The following is a 27,262-nucleotide window of genomic DNA, read 5'->3' as shown; positions in this document are numbered from 1 at the left end:
ACATGAAAATGCCATTCCATGAAGTGGCGTTAGTGAAAATGAATAATATTAAATGTATGATCAAATAAATATCCTAGAATTGTAATGGTTTCATTGAAAGATACATTCGTTAATTGGTTGAAGTGTGATATCTTAAAATGTTGCGTTGCAAAGAACGATTCCTGTGAAAGAACTATGAGAATGTTAGATGTAAATGGCAACGGGTGACAAGAAGACTGGCATAATCTGGATGGATCCAATGAGATTGTGACACAGACTTTGGTCAACATTTATAATAAATAAGAACAGAAAATACTGGATAAACTCAACAGGTCTTGCAGCATCTGTGGAGAGAAACAGAGTTAATTAACATTTGAAGTCTAAACGGCCCTTCCTCAGAAACTACCTGACCTGCTGAGTTCCCCCAGCATTTTCTGTTTTAATTTCAGATTTCCAGCAATCCTCAGTATTTGCTTTTATTTGGTCTACATTTATCCTCACTCTGTCTCTGTGCCTGGTCAGGTATTAAGCGATTCAGGAGTAGGAGGGCAGAAACGTATGTTTTTGCTTGTGTGTTTTCTGTTGAAAATAGTGTTAAATTTGATTGAAACTCAATAACCACTTTACAGGCAGCAGTAAATGCAACACCTCAACAAGACCTGTGATGATATTTGAATAACTGCCAGTAATCTTACTTTGAGTGGAATAGAGAGCAAAGACAGAAAGAGATGCAGCAGAAAAAAATGGTGATAAAGCCATAAATTGAAGATATACAGGGTTGAATTTTGAGGATTCCTTTCCAGAGGAAACCAGTGGGAATGCTATGAAAATAATGTGGAATCCCACATTTATCCCATTCTCAGCATCACTCTGACCAGTTCCATTTTGCTGGGTTCCACCCAATAGGTGGCCTGAACAGCTGCATGAAGAGGGGGCGCCAATCGATTAATATATTTAAATAGGAGCCTTAAGTCGTCAGAGGATTCCATAAAAAATTTAGGATAGAACTGGTTGGAATGTGTGCCTTGCTTACATCGTCAGCTGGTGTGGCCCGAAGGGGAACCAGCGGGTTGGTTTGACTTTATCTTTGTGAGGCAGGAGAAGGAGGATTCACACCCCCAAACTCCACGGAGCCAGTCCAGGCTACAGCCACTCAGTGTGGATGCTTGTCTGAGATCAGAGAACTCAACGTCCATCTGGCACCATGCTTTTGCCTTTTTTTTCATCTGTGAACTGGCCAGACTACCTTATACTGCAGGACCCCAGGGCCCAGGATGTCCCGGGGAACTCACATTCCACTCACGGTTGCCTAGCCCAATGCTTCTGAGGCCAGAGTAGGCAAATTGGAGGAAAAGGGATGATAAGAGAAAACACGGATAATGAAAACAATTGAATGGTAGAAAGGACAGCGGAAGTAAATGAAACAAGAAATGACTTGGAGAAAAGAAAAGACATGGAGACATAAAGAGGAAATGCAAAGGAGGAACAACTAAATGGTGAAGAGGGGACACAGAATCTATCAGCACTGGCCCATGTGCTTCATTTCTGCCTTCAAGAGCAGATAGTTTCAGTGCAGCAGCTTCGCACGACATTGACCTGCAAACTCGCTAAGTAGAACAAACCATAGAGTACAGGAGTTTCATCAAAAAGTATGGCAATATAATCAGTGCAATATTTGCCTAAACCTGCAGTAACAATAATATGAGATACCAAAGCTATTGATAATAACAGTATCTGAGTTTTTAGCAGCTTCATACCTTTTCCTCTTCCTTCCTCACTGATTTTAGGTTTGATCTCAAATCCATGGAGGTTTTACAAGTGGTTTCTGCAAGAGCACCCAGCATTGCATCAGCAGATACTCTGACTCGACGTAGGGCAGGACGTTTGAATTTGCCTTTGAGATCTAAGATCTTCTGGTTTAAGCCTTCAATCTGAATATAATAGAATATATTGTTAGCCACACTCTTCAATCTGACCTCAAGAGTTTACAGCTCCAGTCTTCTTCCATAAAAAGAGATCTAAATAATTCACCTCTTTGGCATTCTTGGACACTTTCATCTCAACATCATAGCGCTCTGCGTCAACGCTATCAATCTTCTGGTGGAACTGTTTGCAGATATTCTGGAACATTCCAAAATAATATAGTCAGGATGGCCAGAGGACACCTAAATCGTGTTTTTTTTTGGCCCCCTCTTTGCATTCCCTTCATGGGAGTCATTTTCACCTTCACTGCCAGATGGAATGAAAGTTGATGGGTTATACGGTAAATGAGTAATCTGCTCTGCCATATGACCATAATTAGGTGATGAGGGTGAAAATGATTCCCAATATATAATTTCTCAGCAAACTTATCCTCAAAGCTCCAATTAAGCCATAGTCATATGAACGATATACATTGGCTATCATATTCATTTTTCCCTTCCTCTTTATTGATGGCAAAGGTCTCCATCCTCTCTTTTCTCTGTCCTCCCTCCCCACTCCAATCTGGCATCAGTCAGGTGGCGATCAGGAACTCATTGTACTGCAGCTGTACATACCTGCATTTTACCACTAGATGGTGCAAAGTGCAAAGTGCAGTATAATCTGTGGAGGATAGTATTAAAAGTACCTCAGTACAGGTAGAGTACCTTAAATCCATCTATCTGAAAATTGGTGTTGTCCAAAGTCTGGACAGTTATATAATGATCCATACATCAATATTAATTCAATAAAGGTTTTTTTTAAAACTTACCCAGATAACATTGCATTATGATGTGCCAGCTTCAGGCTTTGCATGCTGTTCTATCCCACACTCCAAGCGACATGTGACCCCACCTGATCTGGCTTGACCCAATTTGCCCACAGCCCGAACCACTGGCTCCAAATCCTTTAATCTTCTAAATCCGGTATGTCACCAAAGCTCCATATATTACTCCAACTATGTGATAACCTATGACTTCCACATTCAACATCCTTGCTTCAACTTCAATCTCTTGCACATAAAATCCAAAGCACCATTTGCCTTTTTAGGCTTTATTCTTCCTGCTGTCCCCCGATTAACGATTTTTGTTTCTACAAAGAAGAACAAAGAACATAACAGCAATGGAACAGGCCCTCTGGCCCGCCAAGCCTGCGCCGATCCAGATTCCTTGTTTAGACCTATTACTCATTGCCCAAGCGACCTGTATCCCTCCATTTCCACCTGTTCTTGTGTCATTCAAGATACATCTTAAACATTGCTATTGTGCCTGCCTCCACCACCTCCACTGGCAATGCGTTCCAGGCACCCACCATCCTTTGTGTGAAAATCTTTCCCTGCACATTTCCTCTAAACTTCCCCCCCCTCTCATTTTGAACCTCTGGCTGGATATTTTCAAAAAACTGTTTCAACTGATTTGTTTCAGCTTCCCCCTTGTCCTCCAGCATGTCTGCTCTGCTTTAAATACAACTACATTTTTTAGACTATCCTACTGCGAGAAAAGAGACCTTTAGTGTGGTCTAAAGAGTTTGTCAGCTCAGAACTCAACTCAAAATGCTTTCTTAAAAATGTCTTAATACCTTATCTCCACCTAGCAATGAAGTCATCTTCCCAAGCTGAAAACAAATTAACTCTCCAGGCAGGAAACACATTAACTTTCCAGACACACCCATAGTCAAACAACATTGCACTCGCCCAGGCTGAAAACACATTATTCTGGTCAATTTCACCTCTGACCCCTAAAAACTTCCTGGTCTTGAAAAACAAGATTTTCTTTAAAAACATGACTACTGCAGTCAAACACACTCCAACCCCAACCTTTGAACCCTTGCCAAATGTCTATTTTCCAATGTATCTAAAATCCTGCATTTATCACACTTGCCAAAGTTCTCCTCTCCTGTATGCATCCTCATAGTTTCCCATAACTCTTAATTTGGTATTATTATCAAATTTCAATTTAGTTTCTCTGATGACCATGCCCAAGCTCCTTCTATAAATGGGAAACAAAGATCTTCTCGTACTGATCCCTTGTGCACATCACAACACACATTCCCCACAAGTATAACTGAAGAACTGGGGCTAAGTAGTATAGTTGTATGGTTTCCAGCACAAACCCAACAGAATTCCAATTGAAATATTGAACATCTATTTTTATTTAACAGAGTAGAATTTCTTGCAAATTATGCCATTCTCGCATTCATCAGGCAAAGATCCCCGTTATGCTAAAAATTCAGATAGTTTTGATGGTTAAGTGAACCAAGTCCTAAAGCAATGCTGTAATCATTGGACGAAGTCTTACAACACCAGGTTAAAGTCCAACAGGTTTGTTTCGATGTCACTAGCTTTCGGAGCGCTGCTCCTTCCTCAGGTGAATGAAGAGGTATGTTCCAGAAACACATATATAGACAAATTCAAAGATGCCAAACAATGCTTGGAATGCGACCATTAGCAGGTGATTAAATCTTTACAGATCCAGAGATGGGGTAACCCCAGGTTAAAGAGGTGTGAATTGCATCAAGCCAGGACAGTTGGTAGGATTTCTGGATATGTGTTTCTGGAACATACCTCTTCATTCACCTAAGGAAGGAGCAGCGCTCCGAAAGCTAGTGACATCGAAACAAACCTGTTGGACTTTAACCTGGTGTTGTAAGACTTCGTACTGTGCTCACCCCAGTCCAACGCCGGCATCTCCACATCATGGTAATCATTGGAATGGACCATTAAAAATGCACAATATTAGACAAAGACACTGTCCTTCAAATTATCAATTAAATTTCCCAATAAAAATTGATTGTGCTGGAAATATGCTGTGTGCTAATCAACATGTCAAAGAAAGGTAGCTTAAATATTTTGGATATAGCCCATCATTAATTATTCCAAATCTACGAATAATGTATTAAATGTTAAACTTGCAGGCTGCTGCACCATTGAAGGTCTGCATCACAAAAACCTATATCTCAAAAACATGGATTTGCACTAGTTCTGAAAGTATTCTGAGCTAGGGCGGCACAGTATCACAGTGGCCAGCACTGTTGCTTCACAGCACCAGGGTCCCGGGTTTGATTCCCAGTTTGGGTCACTGTCTGTGCAGAGTCTGCATGTTCTCCCCGTGACTGCATGGGTTTCCGCTGGGTGCTCCGGTTTCTTCCCACAAGTCCTGAAAGACTTGCTGTTAGGTAATTTGGACATTTTGAATTCTTCCTCAGTGTATCCGAACAGGTGCCTGAGTGTGGCGACGAGGGGATTTTCATAGTAACTTTACTGCAGTGTTAATGTAAGCATACTTGTGAGACTAATAAAGATTATTATTATTCAGATGTTGGTTAGGTCATCTGCGGGGAATTTCAATGGAAGTGCTTCTCGTAAGGCCACTCAGGAGAGGAAGGAGCTCTGCAAAATCATCCCAGGAGGAAAACAGGACTGCAGTAGCGGCAAGAGGCAGCCAAGATGATTAATGTCAACTGGATGACTCCATGCACAGCAGTGCCATAATGTTAAAGTCTGACAACCCCATTAGGTCTTGCAAAGTAAAAGGAGCCATTTGCACTTTCCAAGAGCGCACTTAAACATGACTCTGACTTACAATCACTTTGTCAGAAAGGAATTCATGGTGGAGAGGGAAGCAAATGGCAGAATGGCAAGTGGTCATGTAACCAGCCAGAATAAAATAAACATAAAATCCAGAAATAACAGAAAAATTATGACTTGGTAAATATATTTGTACATGACTCTTTGGACACATTTTCACCTTTTCCGCAGTTTGTAGAAGAATTGGGCCTCCTTTATGCATGCTGAATAAAAATGAAGTGATAAAAAGTAGAAATGGAAGTCACCATGTTGTTCGGTCTCATTTAAATATGCTGATCCATCTTCGAGCATACAAACATATAAATTAGGAGCAGGAGTAGGTCATTCGACCCTGCGAACCTGCTTCGCCATTCAATAAAATCATGACTGACCTGACTGTAACTGCAACTCCACATTCCCACCTACCCTCAATAACCTTTCACCCCCTTCCTTATCAAGAATTTATCTACCTCTGTCTGAAATATTCCCCTCCACTCTGTCTTAAATTGACAACCCCTTATTTTTAAACATTGACCTCAGTTCTAGGTTCTCCCACAAGAGGAAACATCCTCTCCACATCCACCCCATCAAGATTCCTCAGGAGCTTACATGTTTCAATCAAGTCACCTCTTACTGTTCTCAACTGCAATGGGTACAAGCTGAGCCTGTCCAACCTTTCCTCGTAAGACAACCTTCCCAATCCAGGTAATAGTCTAGTAAACCTTCTCTGAACTACTTCCCACGCATTTACATCCTTCCGTAATTGGGAAGACCAATACTGTACACAATACTGCAGATGTGGTCTCACCAACACCTTGTACAATTGAAACAACGGGCGGGATTCTCTCAGCCCGGGGCCGAGCCGGAGAACTTCGCGACCAGCGCGAATCACGCCATGTCGTCCAGACACCGGCACGCGATTCTCCGCAGAGCGTGGTTGGCGCAGCGCCGGTCGCTGGCCGCTCTATGCGGCCAGCCCGCCGATTCTCGGGCTGGGATAGTCTGAGCGGCCGTCGTGGAAATGGTGAGTCCCGCTGGAATTGTCCACATCTGCTCTCAGCTGGCGGGAACTTGGCATTGAAGGTCGGGGGGGGGCGGCCAGTGGGGGGGGGGGAAGTGGGGTCCGACGCCCGGGGGTGCCACCGATGTGGCCTGGCCCGCGATCGGGACCCGCCGATCAGCGGGCCGGCCTCTGTCTCCCGGCCTCCTTTCTTCCGCGTCGGCCCCTGTACAAGGGAGACACCTCGCATGCGCGGAAATCACGCCGGACCCAATGCGCATGCCCGCATCTCCCGGGCCCATTCCACAGCCGGATCAGCAGCTGGAGCGGCGTGAACCGTTCCAGTGCCGTGCTGGCCCCCTGTAGGGGCCAGAATTGCTGATCCTGGGGCCGTGTTGACGCCGTCGAGAAACGCGATGGCGTTTCCGACGGCGTCAACACTTAGCCTCAGGATCAGAGAATCCCGTCCCACGTTCTTACTTTTGTATTCAATTCCTCATACAATAAATGATAACATTCTATTAGCTTTCCTAATTACTTCCTGTACGTGCATTCTAGCATTTGTGGTTCATGCACCAGGACACCTAGATCCCTCTGTATCTCAGTGCTCTGCAATCTCTCACCATTTAGATAATAGCTTTTTAAAAAAATAATTCCTGCTAAAATAAACATTTTATCACAATATATTCTAATTGACAGATTTCCGCCTACTGACTTAGTTGAACTATATTTTCTTGTAGCCACCTTGTACCCTTTTCAGATTTTTTATACCTACCTTTGTGTCATCAGCAAATTTAGCAACCATACCTTCGGTCCCTTCATCCAAACTGTAAAAGGTTAAGGCCCCAATACTGATCACTGTGGCACAATTGTTACATGTGTTACACCGTGACAACCAGAAAAAGACCCATTTATGCTTACCCTCTGTTTCATGTTAGCCAACCAATCTTCTATCCATGCCAATATATTACCCCTACAACATGAGCTTTTTTTTTCACAATAGCCTTTGATGTGGCACCTCATGATAAATCTAAGTGCAGTACATCCACTGCATATGTTACTTTTTCAAAGAAGCCCAATAAGTTGTTAAACATGATTTCCTTTTCACAAAACCATGTTGACTGTGCCATATTACCCTAGTTTTTCCCAATTTTTCCAAGTAGCTACTTTCAATATCCACTGGTAATGGCAGCAGAAAATTGGACATGTGCTAAAGTGTGCAGTTTTGGTAGAAAAGTCTACGTTTAAATTTTCAATGCTCACCAAGTTTGAAATCCCACACTACGTGCAAGCTGTTTAATTTTAGATGATTGCAGAGTAACCGACTGACTCCTGAATATTCCCATTCCCTTCAACGTTTTTACAAGTTTGTATTCATTACCACTAATCCACAATTTACCTGGAGTTCTTGCACTGAAAGACTTGACGTGCTAAATTGTGGCACACTCTCAGTAAGCATACGATTTTTCTCAGTATCTCTCTCGCTTTTTTCTTTCTCCAGTTGCTTGCTTGCATTTGCAAGCATCAAACTCTGCACATAAAATATAATCGCATGTCACAGTGGTGAAAAAAACTTCTGAATTCCCAAAGCATCACATTCTCATTCTTAATGCAGGCTATAGACAGAAGTCCTTTGCCTTTAGGAAAGTTGATTACTTAAAAATATTGGAAATGTTTGTCTGATTTACCGGCAGGCTGTAGGTGGCAGGTCAGCCATTAAAACTACCTTGAAAACCATTAACACTTGTTTGCAAAGCCCATTATAAATTAAACGTGACGTAAATATTTATAAACTACGACCACCAACTCAGCCAATTAATTGGGGCAGATGCAATTACTTTCAGATTATGTGCTCTGCCACATACTTTTAGGGATCATTTCTATCGTTTTTTACTTGAGAAATATGTTCTAAAGTGATCGCCACACTATTGTCATGAAAAACTGAGTTAAAGTCCACCAAATTTGTTTCAAGTCACTAGCTTTCGGAGCGCAGCTCCTTCCTCAGGTGAATGAAGAGGTGGCTTCCAGAAACACATATATAGACAAAGTCAATGATGCAAGACGAAACTTTGAATGCGAGTCTTTGCAGGTAATTAAGTCTTTACAGGTCCAAATAGAACGATTGGAGAGAGGGATAATCACAGGTTAAAGTGGTGTGAATTGTCTCAAGTCCTCTCTCCAATCGCTCCGTTTGGACCTGTAAAGACTTAATTACCTGCAAACACATGCATTCAAAGTATCGTCTTGCATCATTGACTTTCTCTATATATATGTTTCTGGAACCTACCTCTTCATTCACCTGAGGAAGGAACTGTGCTCTGAAAGCTAATGATTCGAAACAAACCTGTTGAACTTTAACCTGGTGTTGTAAGACTTCTTACTGTGCCCACCGCAGTCCAACACCGGCAACTCCACATCATAAGAAACTGAGACAGTTTGTGTATTGGAAACTACTGCTTATGTGAATGGGAGATCTTGACTCAAGTTTTCAGAGGTAGCACCCCAGTCTAAATCTGGGGCCATGGTACCTGATGTTTTCCTACTGGATTATGGTAGGTGTGAGTGGAGGGCAACGGAAACCACGAGGATGGGAGGTAAGGAGTGAGCAGAGGTAGACAAGGGGAGGAGAAGCAAGGGAAATACATAGGGCTGGATTCTCCAGCCTCTCCACAGGGTATTTCCCAGTAGCAGAGGTGGCCTGTCGTCGATGAGCAGCGGGATCTTCCAGTCCCACCACTGTCTACAGTGTTTTGCATGACCTGCACCCTCCTCCGCCGGAGGACACACCATGGGGAAGGTTGCCATCGATGGGACTGGAAAATCTCATTGGTGGGGAGGACTGGAAAATCTCAGCCATGGTGAGGCGAGGGATTGGAAAGTAGGGCATGGGAAGGGGCGATTGAAGTATATATGGCAAGAGGGAAAAGGCAGGTGAAAGACTGAAAGACATGATGAAAGACATAGAAGAGGGAGGTAAATACATGGCAATGGAGGAAAAGAAGAAAGGGAAGAGAGAATGAGACTGAAGTTAGAAGCTGTGCTTGGGGGGGGGGGGGGGGGCGGGGGGGGGGCAGTGAGGAATAATGTTTAGTGAGGATATTAGCTTCCATGTGGAAAGCAGGTGAAAGGCCAATGAGAGACCTGATCTATTGTAAAAGTCAGATATCATTAAATAAGGTGCCCACTTGAGGTTTGGTGAGCAACTCAAACATCCAACATTAAAACAGTTGTAAACAGACAGTATCAAAGTGGCAAGAATTTCTATCGGGTTTAACTATCATTCCACCAAGACAAGGAGTACTAGAGGTAAGTTGGGAAAGAATGGAGTGGAGCAGCATTAACTAAGTGGGAGTTGGAAAGGAAATTGGCCTCTGCATTAACCAAAAGAGGACAAAAAGGGTCAGCATAACATTGGAGGGAAGTAGAGTACTACATTGAATGAGGGTGAGTGGAAGAAGGCCACCAAATTCAAACAAATTGGAGGGAAAGAAGAACTGGGAATGTTGAAGACGAGTGTTTCTGGTGAATGGGGCAGCACGGTAGCATTGGGGATAGCACAATTGCTTCACAGCTCTAGGATCCCAGGTTCGATTCCGGCTTGGGTCACTGTCTGTGCGGAGTCTGCACATCCTCCCCGTGTGTGCGTGGGTTTCCTCCGGGTGCTCCGGTTTCCTCCCACAGTCCAAAGATGTGCAGGTTAGGTGGATTGGCCATGATAAATTGCCCTTAGTGTCCAAAACTGCCCTTAGTGTTGGGTGGGGTTACTGGGTGATGGGGATAGGGTGGAGGTGTTGACCTTGGGTAGGGTGCTCTTTCCAAGAGCTGGTGCAGACTCGATGGGCCGAATGGCCTCCTTCTGCACTGTAAATTCTATGATAATCTATGATAATTGGATAAGGTGCAGTGTCTTTCCCAATTAACTCTGAAGTGTCTTTGTGAATTGGTAGAGGTTCTTCAGAGCCTATTTATTCAACTCAATGAGTGCTGTTCTATCTTCAAGTGACATCCATGGCACACAAACACTTCTCACGGAACGCATGCCAAACACCATTTTAGTGAGTGCATTTATGCACATACAGGGAGCATGCCAACTGCCATGTTATGATGTCAATCAACATCTAGTGCTGATGTTATGTCTGTGTTGCTATTTTGAAGCTCAAAGTTTCTGCTAATTCCTTCCCATAACATTGCAGAGTTGAACATGCTCTCAGCAGCTAATTAAAGGAATGATCAACTACTTTCAAGTTAGTTGATGATTGATTTCTATCGGTGGTTTCAGTATGTTCAGAAGTGTTGAATGATTACATAAGTTCTTTACAGTTGCTAAAATCCACACAGAGCAGGACAAGCTGCTGGAGGGAGGAGGAGGTGGAGGGGGAGAATTATTCTCAGGGGAAAATTCTCCAATCTGAACATGAGCATGGAACAATTTGTCTGCATTTCTATAAGTATGTCCTGACTGAAATCTTCCACCTCAAAGCACCGTGAGGAGAGCACTGCCAGTGACTGTGAAGGTCACTATGCTGGTGTACTTGCTATGTCTCAGGTTTCTTACAGGCTGGAGCTGTTGATATTTGTAACTTCCCACAGTTGATCATCCATTGTTGTGTAGGGAGGACAGTGAGGCTCTGTATTCCAAGAGAGATAAATATATTTAATTCTTAAGGGAGCAGCAGGTGGAGAAAGAACATGATTTAGTAAGAATTTAAGGATACCCGTGATGCAGGGTGTCACAGACTGCATGCACGTCATTTTCCAGGCACCTCGTGTCAACTCTGAGATGTAACACAAACAAAATGATTCTACTCCCTCCTCGTCCTGATAGTGTGCAATACAGGTTGAGCATAACTTCTTCAGTTTTCAATTCTGACCCTCTTGAAATAAAATCTAGTGTTTGGTTTGGTTTTTATATTGTCTTACTAATCGGTGGTGCACCTTTTAGTGATTTGTGTATTTGTCCATTAAGATCCATTTGTTGCTCTACCCCACCAAGACTTGTACCTTCCAAGCACTATGTGATGAACTATAAGATGTTGCAAAGACCTCCAGCACCAGCTTGAAAGGAGTCTGTGCATAAAATGTCATGGCTGCTTCACAGCTACTGACAGTGCAGTCCCCATCTATGTTTGAAGTTGCAGCTCTGGTTGTAACGGGTGGCAGAGTTCAATGAGGGTGGCCTTGCTGAAGAGCAGACATCTTACACACTGTTCTACACTGAAGTTCCAATTGGAGAGTTGCTCTCTGGGGAAATATGACCTGCTGACAGCTGCCTTTCCTCTCCCTCTCCTCCTTCTTCCAATAATTTATCCTGCTCCACATGGCCTCTGCTGTTCTCTGAGTGTGCTCGATTCCAATGAGAAATTCTACTAGTGCATCCATTTCTGAGAGCAACTGGTTTTTGAAGAAACCTTGAACTCAGCAAAAAGTCTTTCAGCACTTTTCACACCACTCCCTGTCGACATTCGGTACTTTGCAAGATTGTGCAAAGTATCAAACATCTGTAGAGTCGAAGCAAAAATCCAAAAAAAAAACAAATAACAAGGAACCTGTAAAGAGTCAAAAGTCCCTTTAAATAACACTGGTGGGGGGAATCCACCCTGCTGCTGAATGTATGTTCAGCTGTGTGAGGTCAAGAGAGGGTGTTAAGCCGAGTATTGAGCTCCAAAGTGTCTACGGCATTGAATCAGCTTTGTAAGCTGATTGATGCCATGATCTGTCTGTTTTGCATGTTTCTTCCAATTGTTCACTGCACAAGTCATTGCCCTCAGCAAGGGCGCCTCTGGCGTGACTCACTCGAGAAGTGTCATTTTTTGTCCCTAAACAGCACACAGCTCTGTGCTATTGATCCCAATTTCATGGCAACATGAGTTGTCATGTTCTGTCTACCTTTTTGAAGCTGTTGGTCTGTTTCTGGTAGTTTTCTGCATTGTTAAGGCTGTTATGCACTGAGAGTGTAATAGGATATTCATGCAGATGGGTTCATTGTGTGTAAGCAGGCTGCCTAGACTCTGTAACTGTGACTTTCATCTATTAACAATAATCTAACCTGGCTTTCATCCATTGCCTGCAAAGTGATTGCTTTGCAGCTAGATAAATAATGTGGTGATAATTCATGTACACCAACATTGGAGTTACCTCGAGTTGTAACACCGGAACTGAAAGCTTCTGGAATTTTTATAGACAATATCAAGTGTTGCCACAGTTTAAATACCAACTGACTGATGCAATGTCTGTCTTGTCAGGAATTCAAATGAAGAGTAAGAAGTATTCTTTTGGGTGAGTTATCTGTTACTGCGCTGAATAGAATGACTTTGAAATGAATTTATCACAGGATCACATTCACTGTGTCATATTCTTACCTTAAGAAGTATTCTACGTGCAATCGTGACTTTGGATTTTCTTGGCTTTTACGGTAAAAAAATATTGTATTTAATCAGACAGAAACAAGACGGTGTAAATAAATAAATATAAAGTAAATCTGATGGAAAAGCTGGCAAGTCCCTAAGCGACAATATAAATTGCAAGGCCACAGATGCACAACGTGTTCAAGAAAAAATTGCCGTTTTAGAGAAAGAAAAGCCATTGGTAGCCTTGATGGAAAGAAAAGCCATTCATAGTATGTATAGCTCGCTGTTCAAAGACACTAAATCAAAATGATATGGCTTTATTTTCTGTGTGTGTGTTTTCAAAATGGAGCCTTAACTTCTGGGTACTTGTAGATGCACTTTGCACATGCAACCAAATTCAGTTCCACATTCTCGACATAAAACTGACTGGACACATAATTTCCTAACATGCACGACTGGTGCCCTATTGTGGCAGAAAATCTCTCTCATAATATTCAGTAGCACTGGATGACATTTTGTCCCCTCAAACTGCACTGTATTTATGAATAAAAATTTTTATTATTGTCACAAGTAGGCTTACATTAACACATGATGAAATTACTGTGAAAATGCCCTTGTCGCCACACACCGACGCCTGTTCGAGTACACTGAGGGAGAATTCAGAATATCCAATTCACCTAACAGCACATCTTTTGGGACTTGCGGGAGGAAACTGGAGCACCTGGAAGAAACCCACACAGACACGGGGAGAATGTGCAAACTCCCCACAGATAGTGACCCAAGCCGGGAATCGAACCTGGGACCCTGGCGCTGTGAAGCAACAGTGCTAACCACTGTGCTACCGTACATTCCATTCCCTGTCACCTTTAACGGAGATAGCTGCAAGGCAGCAATTCAATTCCCAGTGACACAAACCTAGTTCAATGGGAGGGTCAAGGCTTCCATGTGACCTCCAGAAGAGAACTTCTCTTCTCATCCCACTGCCAGAGACACGAGAAGATTTTGCAAAAATTCACTTGAAACTGACATTCTAGGCCTCATCTGACCCAGAATCCAATAGGTTTGCCTGATGGGGGAGTCGAGGAGAAAAAAGGTTTTCAGGAGAGATGAAAACCTTTTCAAAGGCAGGGGGATCTGCCAGATGTTCCATCTTTTGGAATGAATGTTAAACCTCAATAGTTTCGTCTGTCCTCTCATGTAAAAGATTTGATACCACTCTTTGGAGACGAGCAAGGGAGTCTTCCTTTGTGTTCTGGCCAATATTTATCCCTTAACCAATATCACTAAAATGTCAGGGTGGCACGATGGCACAGTGGTTAGAACTGCTGTCTCACAGCACCAGGGACCCAGGTAGCCTTGGGTGACTGCCTGTGTGGAGTTTGCACTTTCTTCCTGTGTTTGCATGAGTTTGGGGGCAGCACGGTAGCCTTGTGGATAGCACAATTGCTTCACAGCTCCAGGGTCCCAGGTTCGATTCTGGCTTGGGTCACTGTCTGTGCGGAGTCTGCACATCCTCCCCGTGTGTGCGTGGGTTTCCTCCGGGTGCTCCGGTTTCCTCCCACAGTCCAAAGATGTGCGGGTTAGGTGGATTGGCCATGATAAATTGCCCTTAGTGTCCAAAATTGCCCTTAGTGTTGGGTGGGGTTACTGGGTTATGAGGATAGGGTGGAGGTGTTGACCTTGGGTAGGGTGCTCTTTCCAAGAGCCGGTGCAGACTCGATGGGCTGAATGGCCTCCTTCTGCACTGTAAATTCTATGATCTATGAGTTTCTTCCAGGTGCTCTGGTTTCCTCACACAGTCCAAGGATGTGTGGGTTAGGTGGATTGGCCATGCTAAAATTGCCCCTTTGTATCCAAAGATGTGCAGGTTAGGTGGATTGGCCATGCTAAAAAAAAATTGCCTCTTAGTGTGCAGGTTAGGTGGGGTTACAGGGATAGGGCGGAGGGAATGGGCCTACGTGGGGTGCTCTTTCAGAGGGTTGTGCCGACTCAATGAGCCGAATGGCTTCCTTCTGCACTGTAGGGAAGCTATACATTATCTGGCCAGTATTACATTGGTTTTTGGAAGCTAGCCACCGCGTTTTTTACATTGTAACGGTGGCTATACTTCAAACAGCTAAATTGGCTGCAACTAAATTGGCGTAAGGTGTTCCAGGATGTCTTGCGATTCTGAACAGTGTTGTATAATGCAAGTTATGCCAAAATGCATTGGGAGTAAATTGATAGTCACAAACAGAGTAGCCAACAAGTTAGTTGCTCTTGGAAAATCTAAATTCTCACAGCTTCAGCTTCAGACAGGAAGAACATGTGAAAGTAGAACTCATTTGGCAATTAATCCTATTTATTTCACAGGCAATGTACCATGCCATTAACTCTAAAGGGGGTTACCAGAACCACAATTGACACTCACTGGAGTTGTCTGCCCCACACTCAAGGCAAGACTCTGAAATATCTAAGTTCTATGTTCTATATTGGATAAACATATGGATGATAATGGCATAGTGTAGGTTAGATGGCTTTTGTTTCGGTGCAACATCGTGGGCCGAAGGGCCTGTACTGCGCTGTATTGTTCTATGTTCTATCAGTCAACTAATCCCATGTTACTCAATCGTGGCTAGTTTCATGGGCCGTGTGTTTAATAGCGCTCACTTGGTAGGTACATGGTGGATGGGCAGGTAAAAGATGAGTGTCAATAATCCCCATTGACCCCATTTCTTTCCTGCCATGTGCACATATTAACCCACTCTTTTCAGCAGGCGAGCAGGAAAATCGCAGGAAGGAAGTGGGGTCCTGATTTAAATATGCAGATCTGGTATGATTGATGTCATCCAAACTGCAATATTAACCAGTCTTATGCAAGGGATTGGGGGAGGAGAGCCGTCAGGCAAACCTGTTGGATTCTGGGCCAGATGAGGCCTAGAATTTTGCACGGTTTCCTCTTGGTTTGGGGAGTGGGGTGGGAGAGAAGTTCTCCTCTGGAGATTACAAAGAAGGCATGACCCTCCCTTGAACTGTGTGACCCTATCTTTCCAGTCTCTCTATGAACACCCCCCGCACTCCTGATTGCGGCTCTGTTCACAACCTGCCCTACCTCTCAACCCAATTGTAGAATTTGTCATTATTCAATTATTCTGATCAATGAAGTGTCCAATCGATCAATGTTCTTTGGAAAAGTCAGGACCTGTAAACAATATTCCAATTGTGGACTCACCAATGATTTATGCAAAGTTACAATGCTGGTATTGACTTATACATAAATACCTTTGAGATGCATTCATGTTCCTGATGATCTTTTTTTGATATTAGTTTCACATTGGCTGGATAATTTCATGTATTATCAATAAGAACTCTTTATTTCCATTTCCCTTTTCACTTTTTCTGATCAAAGCCAATTGATATATTGTTCTCTGACTGCTAACCCAAATGAAAATGCTGCTGAGAGTATAACATTGGTTTTACTCACACTCTCAACCTGAGTAAAATACATTCCTTAATATGCCTATGTTCAATAGTTCCTGTTCAAATTCATTATTTTACATTTATCCTCAAAATTTAATCCCTATTGAAATCTGTCTGCTATTCCTTAGCACAACTGATTGTTTGAATGTTCTCAATTTTCCTGAGAACAGTCCACTGAATAAAAGGGCTAAATATTCTGCTTTTTATTTTTTTCAATATAAATTTGAAGTCCCCAATTATTTTTTTTCCCCAATTAAGGAGCAATTTAACATGGCCATTCCACCTACCCTGCACATCTTTGGGTTGTGGGGGCGAGACACACGCAGACATGACGAGAATGTGCAAACTCCACACAGATAGTGACCCGGGGCCGCGCTCGAACCCAGGTCCTTGCCACCGTCAGGCAGCAGTGCTAACCACTATGCCACTGTGCTGCCCCATTTTTCTGCTTTTTAACCATAAATAGACAGACATCTAGCTCTAGCTTGTTGTGGTGAGGTGATTTTATTCTATCCCTGCCATTCTCCACACCGGACTGTATTCTCCGGCCTCCCAGCCGCGTGTTTCACAGCCATGTGCTATTTGCTGGTGGTGGGATCCTATATTCCTGCCTCTTGTCAATGGGATTTCCCATCGTAACCACCCCACGCTGCCAGAAAACCCATGGGCGGAGATGGGATGCCAGCAGCATAAGTGAATCGCAACGACCGGAGTGCTCCAGCCACTGTGTATGTTTAAAATGAACAGAAGATCCATAGTAAACCCTTTGGAATTCCATTAATCCCGAATCTTCAGCCAGAGCTTTTCCAAATTATCATCACCTGCTTTCTACTTCGAAGCTTGTTTTCAATCCAGCGACATAATTTGGCACAGTGAACGTATCTACAAGTCCTGGCCATCACTTAACCCTCAACCAACATCTAAAACAGATTATTTGGTCATTTATTTCATTGTTGTTTGTGTGATTTGCTATGTTCAGATGGCTGCATTTTCTATATTGCAATAACAGCACTTATTTTCTTTTTGCATTTCTTTTAAGTGTCATGGAGAGAATTTAATCAAATGCCTTTGAATGGATAACTCTCTTCTGTACATTTATTTACATACTCAAATAATTTTATTCAATTTGTGATGTCTGGTCTATCTCTTGTAAAGCACCTGATAATCTCTCTGTTTCTTAGATCAAGACAGATGATATTGGCCCAAATCTTCTCGTCAGGATTGTAGACCCTAGGCGGGATTCTCTGTCGACCGACGCCGGAATCGGGAAAGGCGCTGGGTTCATGCCAAATCGCAATTCTCCAATGCCTCGACAGAGACGTCTTTCCACTCTGCACCTACAGTAAACGCCATTTTTCACATCATTAGCAGGCCTCACCCAGTATTCTCCGGGGCCTCCGCGATTCTCCGCCTCCACTGGGGGGAATTCCCGGCGGTGAGGTGCCGTGGCCGCTGAGGGGGAGAGAGGGAATACAGAAAGTGTCCAACATCGCCACAGTGTGCTGACGCTGGCTGGGGGCCTTCTGCCAGAGCCGGGGAGAGCAGTGGGGGGTTGGCCAGGAGGTGAGCTGTGGAGTTGGGGTGGCCGGCACGGAACACCATTGCCATAGTCAGCAAGGCAGCCACGTAGCTGCGCACACTGCTATCTGTCTACTGTGAACTTAGCAACATGGGTCGTATGGGTGTTGGAATGGGTCGTGTTCCACGTGGCGCCGGTGCTAGCCCCTCAACGGTTGCTGAATCGGTTCAGGTGCGGTGCCAATTTTGTTGTCGTTGAAGTCCACAAATCCTGCCCCGGTGTCAACACTTGGGGCCCGATTCTCCGATCTTGTTATGCTTTCGCTCAAGCGAACTTAAACCGGTTAATAGCGGGAAATGCCAAAAACGAGAACCGCGCCAGGCACCAAACAGTTTGCGATGCAACCGCCCCGCTCACGTAGGCGAAATCGGGATCTTGTGGTGAGAAACCAATTATCACCACTCAAGCTCCATTTCCATACAATTACCGAGAGCCAGCCCATATCCAAAGGCCTACTGTCATTCATCGGCCGCCCCAGCAAGTGGTCATCTTGGCATTGATTAGTATTCCTTTTGAAAAATGTGAACCTGGCGCAAGGGCTTCTTTTGGGAGCCAAGGAGGTGAGTAGCCATCTTTGCTCACAGGCAAAGAGCCCGGAGGTGCTGGACATGCCACCCCAGTGCTCGGAGGGGGTGGGGGACACTCGACGGGAGGTGGGGGTCCCATCGCAGGGGTGGGCCGCCATTGGAGGGTGGGGGGTGTGCTGAGGGGGCAAACGGGGGTAAACGCTTACAGCCCCACCATGCCAACTCATGGATCATGTGTATCCATTCCTGGGGCAACCCTTGTCCCTGCCAGTCTGCCCCAACGGCAATCCGTAACCCCTACTGACTGCTGAGGTCTCTGGCTGCGCGGCTAAAAGCTATTGCTAATAAGGAATTAGCAATCGTGATTAAGTGAGCACTTGTCACATCCCAAGTGGATTCCCGTGGGTGGGTGGGCCATGTAACATGTGGGAGCCATTGCCTAGCATTCTAATCTCACCTTGATGCCTTGACACTGTGCTTGAACACTGCGGAAGGCAACACCACACACGCAACAGCCAACATCCGAACACCCAGGGGATGGGAGACAGCTCCGGGGACGTGTCCATGGCTGGAGGGTGGGTGCCACGAGGAGTGGGAGATGCCTGGAGAGGTGGGCCAATGGTTCGGGGGTCGCCCCGAATTGCAGAAGAAGGTGACAGAGGCATCATACTGGTTGTGCACAAAGGTGTTTATTGTGTTTGACAATTCCCCACCCTCCTGATGGTGCTGCCACTCCCCCACCCTCACCCCCAGTCCACCAGCCTCTCCCCCGGTGCCCTCAGTGAACCTTGATGTGCTTTGCCCTCCTAGCTCCATCACTGCGTCTATGTGTGTCCCCAGGATGCACATCTGAGGTGGAGGCAGACAGCTACTTACCTCGTCTCTTGGCTTTTGATGCCCGTGGTGGGCATCCTCTGAGGGTTCTGAGGTTGGAGGGCCCTGGCTCACTTGTTGGCGGCACAAGCTTAGCTGTGCCGCCCTGTCCCGTGTGCTGGCTGTGAGACGCAGCCTCACCAGAGCGCTGGCCACCATCGCCACTCCATTGGACCAATCTGGGTTGTCACTCAGTGTCCCCTCCTCAAGTTTGGTGCCCATAGGCCTCTGGGGTTCACCTTGGACAGAGGGACAGCTGGTTTGAGCCTTGGCTGCCCCTGCATCACCTGGCTCGGCCAGCCCTGGCGGTTCTCCATGGTCGACGTCCTGAACGATGCTCCTCAGTGACTGGAGCATGCTCTGCAGCACCTCGGCAATGTCCACCTGTGACTGGGACAAGCTCTGCAGCGCCTAGGTCATTCCCATCTGAAAGCAGGACATGTCTCAGAGAACCTCATCAAGGTCAGCATGGTACTGGGTGACATCCCACAGTGAGGCGGACAAAATGCCGAGACCCTCAACTATGGCTGTCACCGACTGCGCAATGCCTTGGACTCCTTCATGGTGCCAACGTCATGCACCAGGCTTTCCATTGCGATCGCCACCCTAGCAGTGTTGGCCTCAGTGCCGTGCATTGCCGGCGACATCTCCTGCGCCTGTATACTCTGAGACTCCTCCAAGCGGCTATGGATCCGCTGGGGTGTTGCTGACACCTCCCTCTGAATATCCCGGCCACTCCCTATCGTCTCCATCAGCTCCGGGATGATCTCTTCCACAGTCTCAGCATCAAGCTGGGACCCAGCTGGGTCCTGGAATCCGGCAGATGTCCGATTGCTGTCTCGCCTGATGGTTCCTGCCTCCTGATGTGCATCAGCAGCAGCGTGGTGCTCACCAGAAGCCTGGCCACTAACAATTTCCACCGAGGTGTGTGTATCTGCGTTGTTGAAGGGTGTGGATGACAGCTGTGCTGTGACTGTTATGGTGGCATCCTCAGAGCTCTCCTCCAAGGTGGTCTTTTGGGAGGCTGGAGAGGGGGCTGCCCAGGATGGGTCGGCGCCATTGGCTGGAGGACCTGCGGGAGAATGGATATGTGGTCAGTGGGAGGGATGGGTCAGTCAGTAAGGCAATAACAACTCATGTTTGACAGGTCCTCTGGGTGGGGCTCAGTGGTTCCTCACCTCTGCGGCATCCGCCGCCTCTGCGTTGGTGACCACCCTGTCCTTGGCCACACCGGTCAGCTCCAGGGCCTGCTCCTCAAAGTTGGTCAGGATTTTGATATCTGGTACACCACCACCAGTCTGGGCCGTCTCCCGGCGATTGTGGGAGAGCTTTTCCTGAGGAGACACAAAGGGGGCATTGTTAGCCACACGCGTGATTCAAAGTGTTGGGAGGAGTGGTGAAGGAGGGATTGGGGTTTTGAAGGGAGCAGGGGGTGGAGGAAGATTTGGGGGTGGGATTGAAGGGGTAGGGGGAAGAAGCTCCCATGGGGGGAGGAGAGGGCATGGGGTAAGGGGGTTAGCGTTCGTGTCTACTCACTCGTGCTGCACGGTGTAGGTCATTGACCTTCCTGCACAAGAGGCCAGGCCTCCTGGTCACACTCCCCGAACTCACTGCCACTGCCACCTCATCCCAGGCAGCACCCTAAGGCTGACCCTCCTGGACCCTCGGGGGAACAGGTCAGCCCTCCTGGACTCCACAGTGTCTAGCAGCCTCCCCACGTCAGCGTCTCCAAATCTTGTTCTCCTTGGCACCATTGTTGAGACCTGGTGGGGTTGGCTGAGTAAATGCAACCTGAGTGCTGCTCGACCTTGTTAGCGCGGGTTGGTGAGCACAGTCTCGGCGAATCAGCTGGTGAGCTGTCATTTGCGGCAAGAAGCCCGCGAGGCCTTGTTAATGTTGAATAGCGTTGCCACCTCGCTGGGCTGAGCGCCGGGAAGCTCGTGGCAATTCCTGCTCGGTACAACACTTGGAAATCTTTCTGGAGAATCGAGCCCTTAGTTTCAGGAACTGAGAATGCGGTCGCCTATTTCGGACTCGGAGCAGACAAAAAAAATCACCCACTTGCCTTCCTCCAAATTTTCTGGTCAGTCTTCCGATGGAGGATCAATCCAAACTCCCTCAGTGCAGGAAACCTTGGAGACATCCTGAAGGGAAACCATGCAGAAGCCACACCCCATTTTTATGGCACTGGCTGCCATATTCTGGTATGAGTTTAAATGTCCCAAGGCTTCTTTGAAAAACTCTGGAGAGAAAGTAAATGTGTGGGGAGATAGGGTGGGTGAAGTAAGTGGGTAAGAAGGTAGGGAGGCAGCTGGGTTGGATGGTAGGGTGGTAGCTGGATAGAGTGAAGGTCGGTAGGGTGGAAGCTGAGTAGGGTGGTAGGTGGTCAGGGTAGCACGTAGGTGGATAGAGTGGTAGACTGGCTGCTGGGTGAGTTGGATGACCAACATAAAACTCCCCCAAAGCTCCAATTCACCTATAGGGGAGTCCTTGCCCCCCCCCCCCTTGGCATCCCCCGCACCCATGCAGGGCACCCCAGGCACAATCCCCATTGTGTGCAAAATGCCAGCTTGCCACTGGCAAGCTAGTACCCTGGCAGTACCCCTGCCAGTCGGCAGTGCCACCTGGGCATCTTGGCAATGCCAAGGTGGCCAGGTGTCACCAGCAGTGCCAGGGTGCCACCCTGCCCTGAGGGCAAACATCTGGGGGCATTTGACATCCTGGGAGACCCCCATGAGTGCCATTCCACCTGGTCACCATTTGTGGAGATCAGCACTGAATGCCGCTTGCCTGAGGTCTGCAAGGCAAAGGGGTTAGACTCATACGCCTTGGGTAGACCATGGGACAGCATATTAGAGTGAAACTAGCTGTTTCACTCGACTATGCAGATTTGTAATCTCACAATGGGCAGGATTCAGATCGCGACATCTTGTGAGACCGCGTTAGATATCGCGAGGTATTGCGAGCCGGGTAGATCCCAGAAGAGGGATCTACCAGCATCTACCCACTGCACCCTGCTGCCGTTGGGCTTGTTAGATCGCGCCCAGAATTTCTAATTTTGATTGTACCAGATTTGTCATTGACATGGATACATGCTCCATCTTAGAATGAACTTTACAATGTCCTTGCTGTAGCTGGTCTAGCAGTGAATGGTGCTGAGAGTGGGCGAAAGAAGCAGAAAAGCACCCATGGCCTAAGATTCCAGTGAGATCCAAGGGCAAGAGGGAGCCGATCACCCACCGATGCCCAGAAATTAGAGAGGGAGCTTGGTTTTACTAAGACTCTGTGTTGTTTTGCTTTACCAGTAGTCATTTTCCATGAGGGAAGGAGATAATAATCCCTCCATTTTATTATCCCCTTGTACCTTGTGGTGGGCTAGGGCAGTTGTTTGCCTTCACCAGGAATTCCACCTAGTCTGTTGAATAATGCTGTGGAGAGCCAGTGGAGAGCTGGTGTGAATTCTGCTTTGTTCTTCTGAATAATCCCAAACCTATCACAGGTGAAGGACAAGAAAGGACATTTTGTCTGGAGGCAGAATGGTTTTCTTTGACAGTTTTGCGTATTATTTTCTTTAAGCCTGGCAGGATTTGGAGCACCTCCAGTGGAGCACACGCGGTCTCATGTGCCTCAGAAATTGGATCACCACTGAAGTATCCATGTAAACTCTCGGGCCTGCTTCACCTCTGCTAATAACTCCACCTCTGCATTTTGGGATAGGGTTCAAAGCCTCATTCATGGATGGATAGGGCTCCCACCCCACTGCACTGGCAGAAAGAAATTCCCACCCCAGCATTTCATATGGTCATGGTTTTCCTCATGGTGCTCCGGTTTCCTCCCACAAGTCCCGAAAAACGTGCTTGTTGGGTGAATTGGACAATCTGAATTCTCCCTCGGTGTACTCGAGCAGGTGCCAGAGTGTGGCGACTAGGAGATTTTCACAGTAACTTCATTGCAGTGTTACTGTAAGCCTACTTGTGACACTAATAAAGATTATTCCTGTTTTTAATTCTCAGATTTTATTTTAACAAGTGCAAAAAAAATTATGAAAGAATATGTCAAGAATTGTTTCTTCCATGTAACTATGAATCCAATTATTTGCAAAGTCTACCTATAGTTTATCGAATTGTGGCTTTTTCAAATTTATCATGTGCTTATCACAATTGTTAAAGCAATGTTCACAGAAAGAAATTGGAAGAAAATCAAAACTAACCTGAACATTGCTGCACAGCGGAGAAAAGAAACCAGAAAATGGATGTTAACATCACTTCTGAAATGAGTGTATTTCAAAACTAAATCTGCTTATAGAATTTAGAGAACCAGATTAATTCCAGTACTTACTTCCCTTCTGACATTTTGACCTGTTCAATAACAAAATAGCATTTTGTGAAAACTATTTCAAATAATACATTTTCATTATTTTTCAACATGCACAAGAGATCCTAATCTGGTGCACTACATTCACATTCTATTATGTAAGTACGGTTGTTGTGTTTTATTGTACAGAATTGCAAATCCCTGTATTTATGTTCTTTTTGATTGAATGTGAAGTGTATCAGATGGTTTCATTGTTAGGTCTATTAAGAGTTTCTTAACACATGCTCATGAAAATAAAATAAAGCATGTTTTTTGTCAGCCTGATGGGTTCTCCGGATTGAATCGGCTGTTTGAGGAATCGAGTCCAGCTCCAGGAATTGAGCATTTAATCTCTAATTCGGATGAGGCGTTAAGGTGAAGCCCTGTCTGCTTGTTTGGGTGGGAGCTGCACAACTCAAAGAAAAGCAGTGAGTTCCCCCAATATTTTGGATTATATCCCAACCAACAGCAACTGAAAAGGATGTTCATGGTAATAAACTTTGTACAATTGGCTGCTATGGTTAACCAACATAACAATAGTCACCGCTCTTCTAAAACAATTGGTTCTGAAATGCTTTGCAATGTCTTGAGGTCATGATTAGGTCCGCTAGAGAGGCAAGGTCATTCATGTATTAAATGCTGGTCATCACATTGCTCAGTCTTATTTATTGCCTAGGTTGCTTTATTCTTTTCAACGTGGGGGCAATTTGCACATGTAACTCCAGACAGTATTAGACTGTTGGTGATCAACAAGGCTTGTTGGCTTGCACACATTGATTAACCCTGATTTTAACTCAGGGTGGGAATTGGATGTGGGAAATCCAAAATGGATGGTGGTTCCCCCCCCCCCCCCCCCCCCCCCGCCAGCGCCTCCTCCCCAAAGTATACGCCCTGGGAAATGTTAACGTCTGGGTCTTATTTACACACCTGACACCAACAAGCATGACCTCACTGCTGGTGGGTGGGAGTCACATTCACTGGGAACTGAAGGTGGAGGCCACTGCTCGGCACCCACTGGCAATAAGGTATGTAAGGAATTTGGAGGGCATCAGAATATCCATGATCAGGTCTGGGAGAAATAGCCAGGGAGGAGCAAGGTAGTCACAAGCAACCCGATTAAAATATTTTCAGATCACAGTTACCTGGGCTTTCCTGGCAGATTGAAGCCCTGCTTGGCAGCAGTTAGAAGAGCATGCACACCCCAATGATGCAACTGAAAATGAGTCGCCACTCCTCCAGAGCAGGCATCCTGCTTGTGGCTGAACTCAGGCAAGTACAAAGAGCGGTAATGGAAACCGGTCATGAATGAGGGCAAAACGTCTCATTTTAACACTCCCACATGCACCATTGCTGCCAGGGACACTATTGATTCTGCTATCCTCTTCTCCCAAGTCATATCCAATGACATTAAGATGTTTATTATTAGCAGGCATTGCTCCAGGAACAAAATCCCTCATTCTGGGGCTGTAAATCTTTTCATTTACATAACAATTTCAGCTTCTAGGGGTCAGGAAAAGTTAGATATTTGCTTTCATATATATATTATGTTTGTGTTGAGTTAGATTAGAGCTTGAAGTGTAATGTTCCTGCTGTATATTCCATGCTTGTCACTCTACTTCAGGGCCAAAGACAGCGTATAAGGTCATTATCATCCTCAGACCCCCTAACCTAAAACAGATTCATGGAAAGGGAAGCAATTTATTTTCAGTTTATGGCAGCATAATATTTAGATCCACATATTAGCTTTACCAGTTTGCAAGGGATGTTAATAGCTTATTCCACAAAGTGAGAAAATTATTACTTATTATGCTAAAAATATAAGTATCAAAGTAGACACACTGTGAAAAGCAGAATATTTTAAATACATATCAACTTCAAAAATGAATTGCAACGATCTTATAGTTACCTCATATTTTTTTATATTGAATACAGCATAATTTAAAACTAATAGTCATTATACAGGGGTTTAAAAATTGTTGCATTTAAGAAGCTGCATCAAGTTCTTTTCACACAAATGGATCTTACCTTGCTCTCTGTTGTGGAGACTAATGAAGAATTGTAATGTTGTGAGCATTAAAGGCAGGTTGTGCATTTATTGTTGCTGCTTTTATTCTTGACTTTCCATGAGTGGTTGGTTAAAATAGCACCACATGATTCACATTGCTTTGCCCTGACATTGCAGGGCGTAATTTCTCTTGTAGTAGTCCAGTGATTTGCAAATACCTGCCGTCATCTCTCTGACACATTCCTTTTATAGATACAATTGTCTATGACACAGACACTGTTATTCACCGTGGAACAATTCTGAAATGGCATTAAAATTGTCAGAAGAAACTGAACTTACTGGGTGAGATTCACTCCGATATCGGCAAAGGCCAATTTCCTGTGGGGAAAGTGGCATTGAGACCACCAATGGCCAGGGTGGGTTTGCTGCCATATAGTGTGGAACTTTGCAGAAAAAGAAGGCAAGCAGTCGTATTGCTGGCAGGCGGCCTCTGGGCACCCCGCCATCAATTCAGAGAACCGTTGACCTCGGTACCATTTTTAAAGACTGCCCCAGCGCATAACAAGCAAACCAAAAAATAATCTTCACCCTGGTGCACCCCTTGGCACTACTCTGGCATCAAACTGGCATTAGTGGGCAGCATGGTAGCACAAGTGGATAGCACTGTGGCTTCACAGTGCCAGGGTCCCAGGTTCGATTCCCTGCTGGGTCACTGTCTGTGCGGAGTCTGCACATCCTCCCCGTGTGTGCGTGAGTTTCCTCCGGGTGCTCCGGTTTCCTCCCACAGTCCAAAGATGTGCAGGTTAGGTGGATTGGCCATGATAAATTGCCCTTAGTGCCCAAAAAGGTTAGATGGGGTTATTGGGTTCCGGGGATAGGGTGGAAGTGAGGGCTTAATGTGGGTCGGTGCAGACTCGATGGGCCAAATTGCCTCCTTCTGCACTGTATGTTATATGTTCTACTCTGGCACACCCTAACATTACTCTGGCATGACCCGCTCCCCGCTGAGCGCTGCACTCACCTCTGAGCTCCCCTGGGAATACTACTCGCCAGGTGAATGTCTTCTGAGACCAGTCATACTTCATGCTGTTCTGACATCACACTGCCATGGACGCATTATTTGACATGGTGGTATGATTCCGCCACATGGGCCCAATAATGAGATGTTAATTGATTACAATGAGGTTCTTGACGTTGAATAGCGGGCAACGCAGCTTGCCACTGACAGGGATGGCGGGGTCGGGGGCAATCACTTTCTGTTCTTCCGTCAACTTGAAACGTGACTTTGTCCTTCCTGTGGTATTTTCCGCTGTCATCGCCAAATCCGCCGACCCGAACGGGGGTGGAAAATCCTGGCCACCGAGTTAGGAAATGAAAAATGAAAATCGCTTATTGTCACACGTAGGCTTCAAATGAAGTTACTGTGAAAAGCCCCTAGTCGCCACATTCCGGCACCTGTTCGGGGAGGCTGGTACGGGAATTGAACCATGCTGCTGGCCTTCCTTGATCTGCTTTAAAAGCCAGCTATTTAGCCCAATGTGCTAAACCAGGAAGATGCCAGTATGACAACCTTTAAATATGGTGAATGAGATATTGCCTATATGTTTGCCTATAGA

General features: G+C 45.5%; 1 protein-coding gene across 1 annotated transcript in view; it reads right to left on the bottom strand.

Annotated features, from left to right (window-relative positions):
- The window catches only part of LOC140388079 (troponin I, slow skeletal muscle-like), a 36,901-nt gene extending 11,110 nt beyond the window's left edge, over positions 1-25,791 (bottom strand). Inside the window, exons 1-6 of the mRNA XM_072471688.1 lie at positions 25,667-25,791; positions 23,627-23,646; positions 12,863-12,907; positions 7,903-8,034; positions 2,011-2,100; positions 1,737-1,910 (exon numbers count right to left, since the gene is read on the bottom strand). Coding sequence (XP_072327789.1) covers positions 1,737-1,910; positions 2,011-2,100; positions 7,903-8,034; positions 12,863-12,907; positions 23,627-23,646; positions 25,667-25,733 — 528 coding nt within the window. The 5' untranslated portion in view covers positions 25,734-25,791. The remainder of the gene's footprint in view (positions 1-1,736; positions 1,911-2,010; positions 2,101-7,902; positions 8,035-12,862; positions 12,908-23,626; positions 23,647-25,666) is intronic.
- Between the last annotated feature and the right edge of the window lie 1,471 nt (positions 25,792-27,262).

Source organism: Scyliorhinus torazame, chromosome 13, assembly GCF_047496885.1.
Source record: "Scyliorhinus torazame isolate Kashiwa2021f chromosome 13, sScyTor2.1, whole genome shotgun sequence".
Classification (NCBI taxonomy): Eukaryota; Metazoa; Chordata; class Chondrichthyes; order Carcharhiniformes; family Scyliorhinidae; genus Scyliorhinus; species Scyliorhinus torazame.
This window is presented reverse-complemented; position numbering and strand designations above follow the sequence as displayed.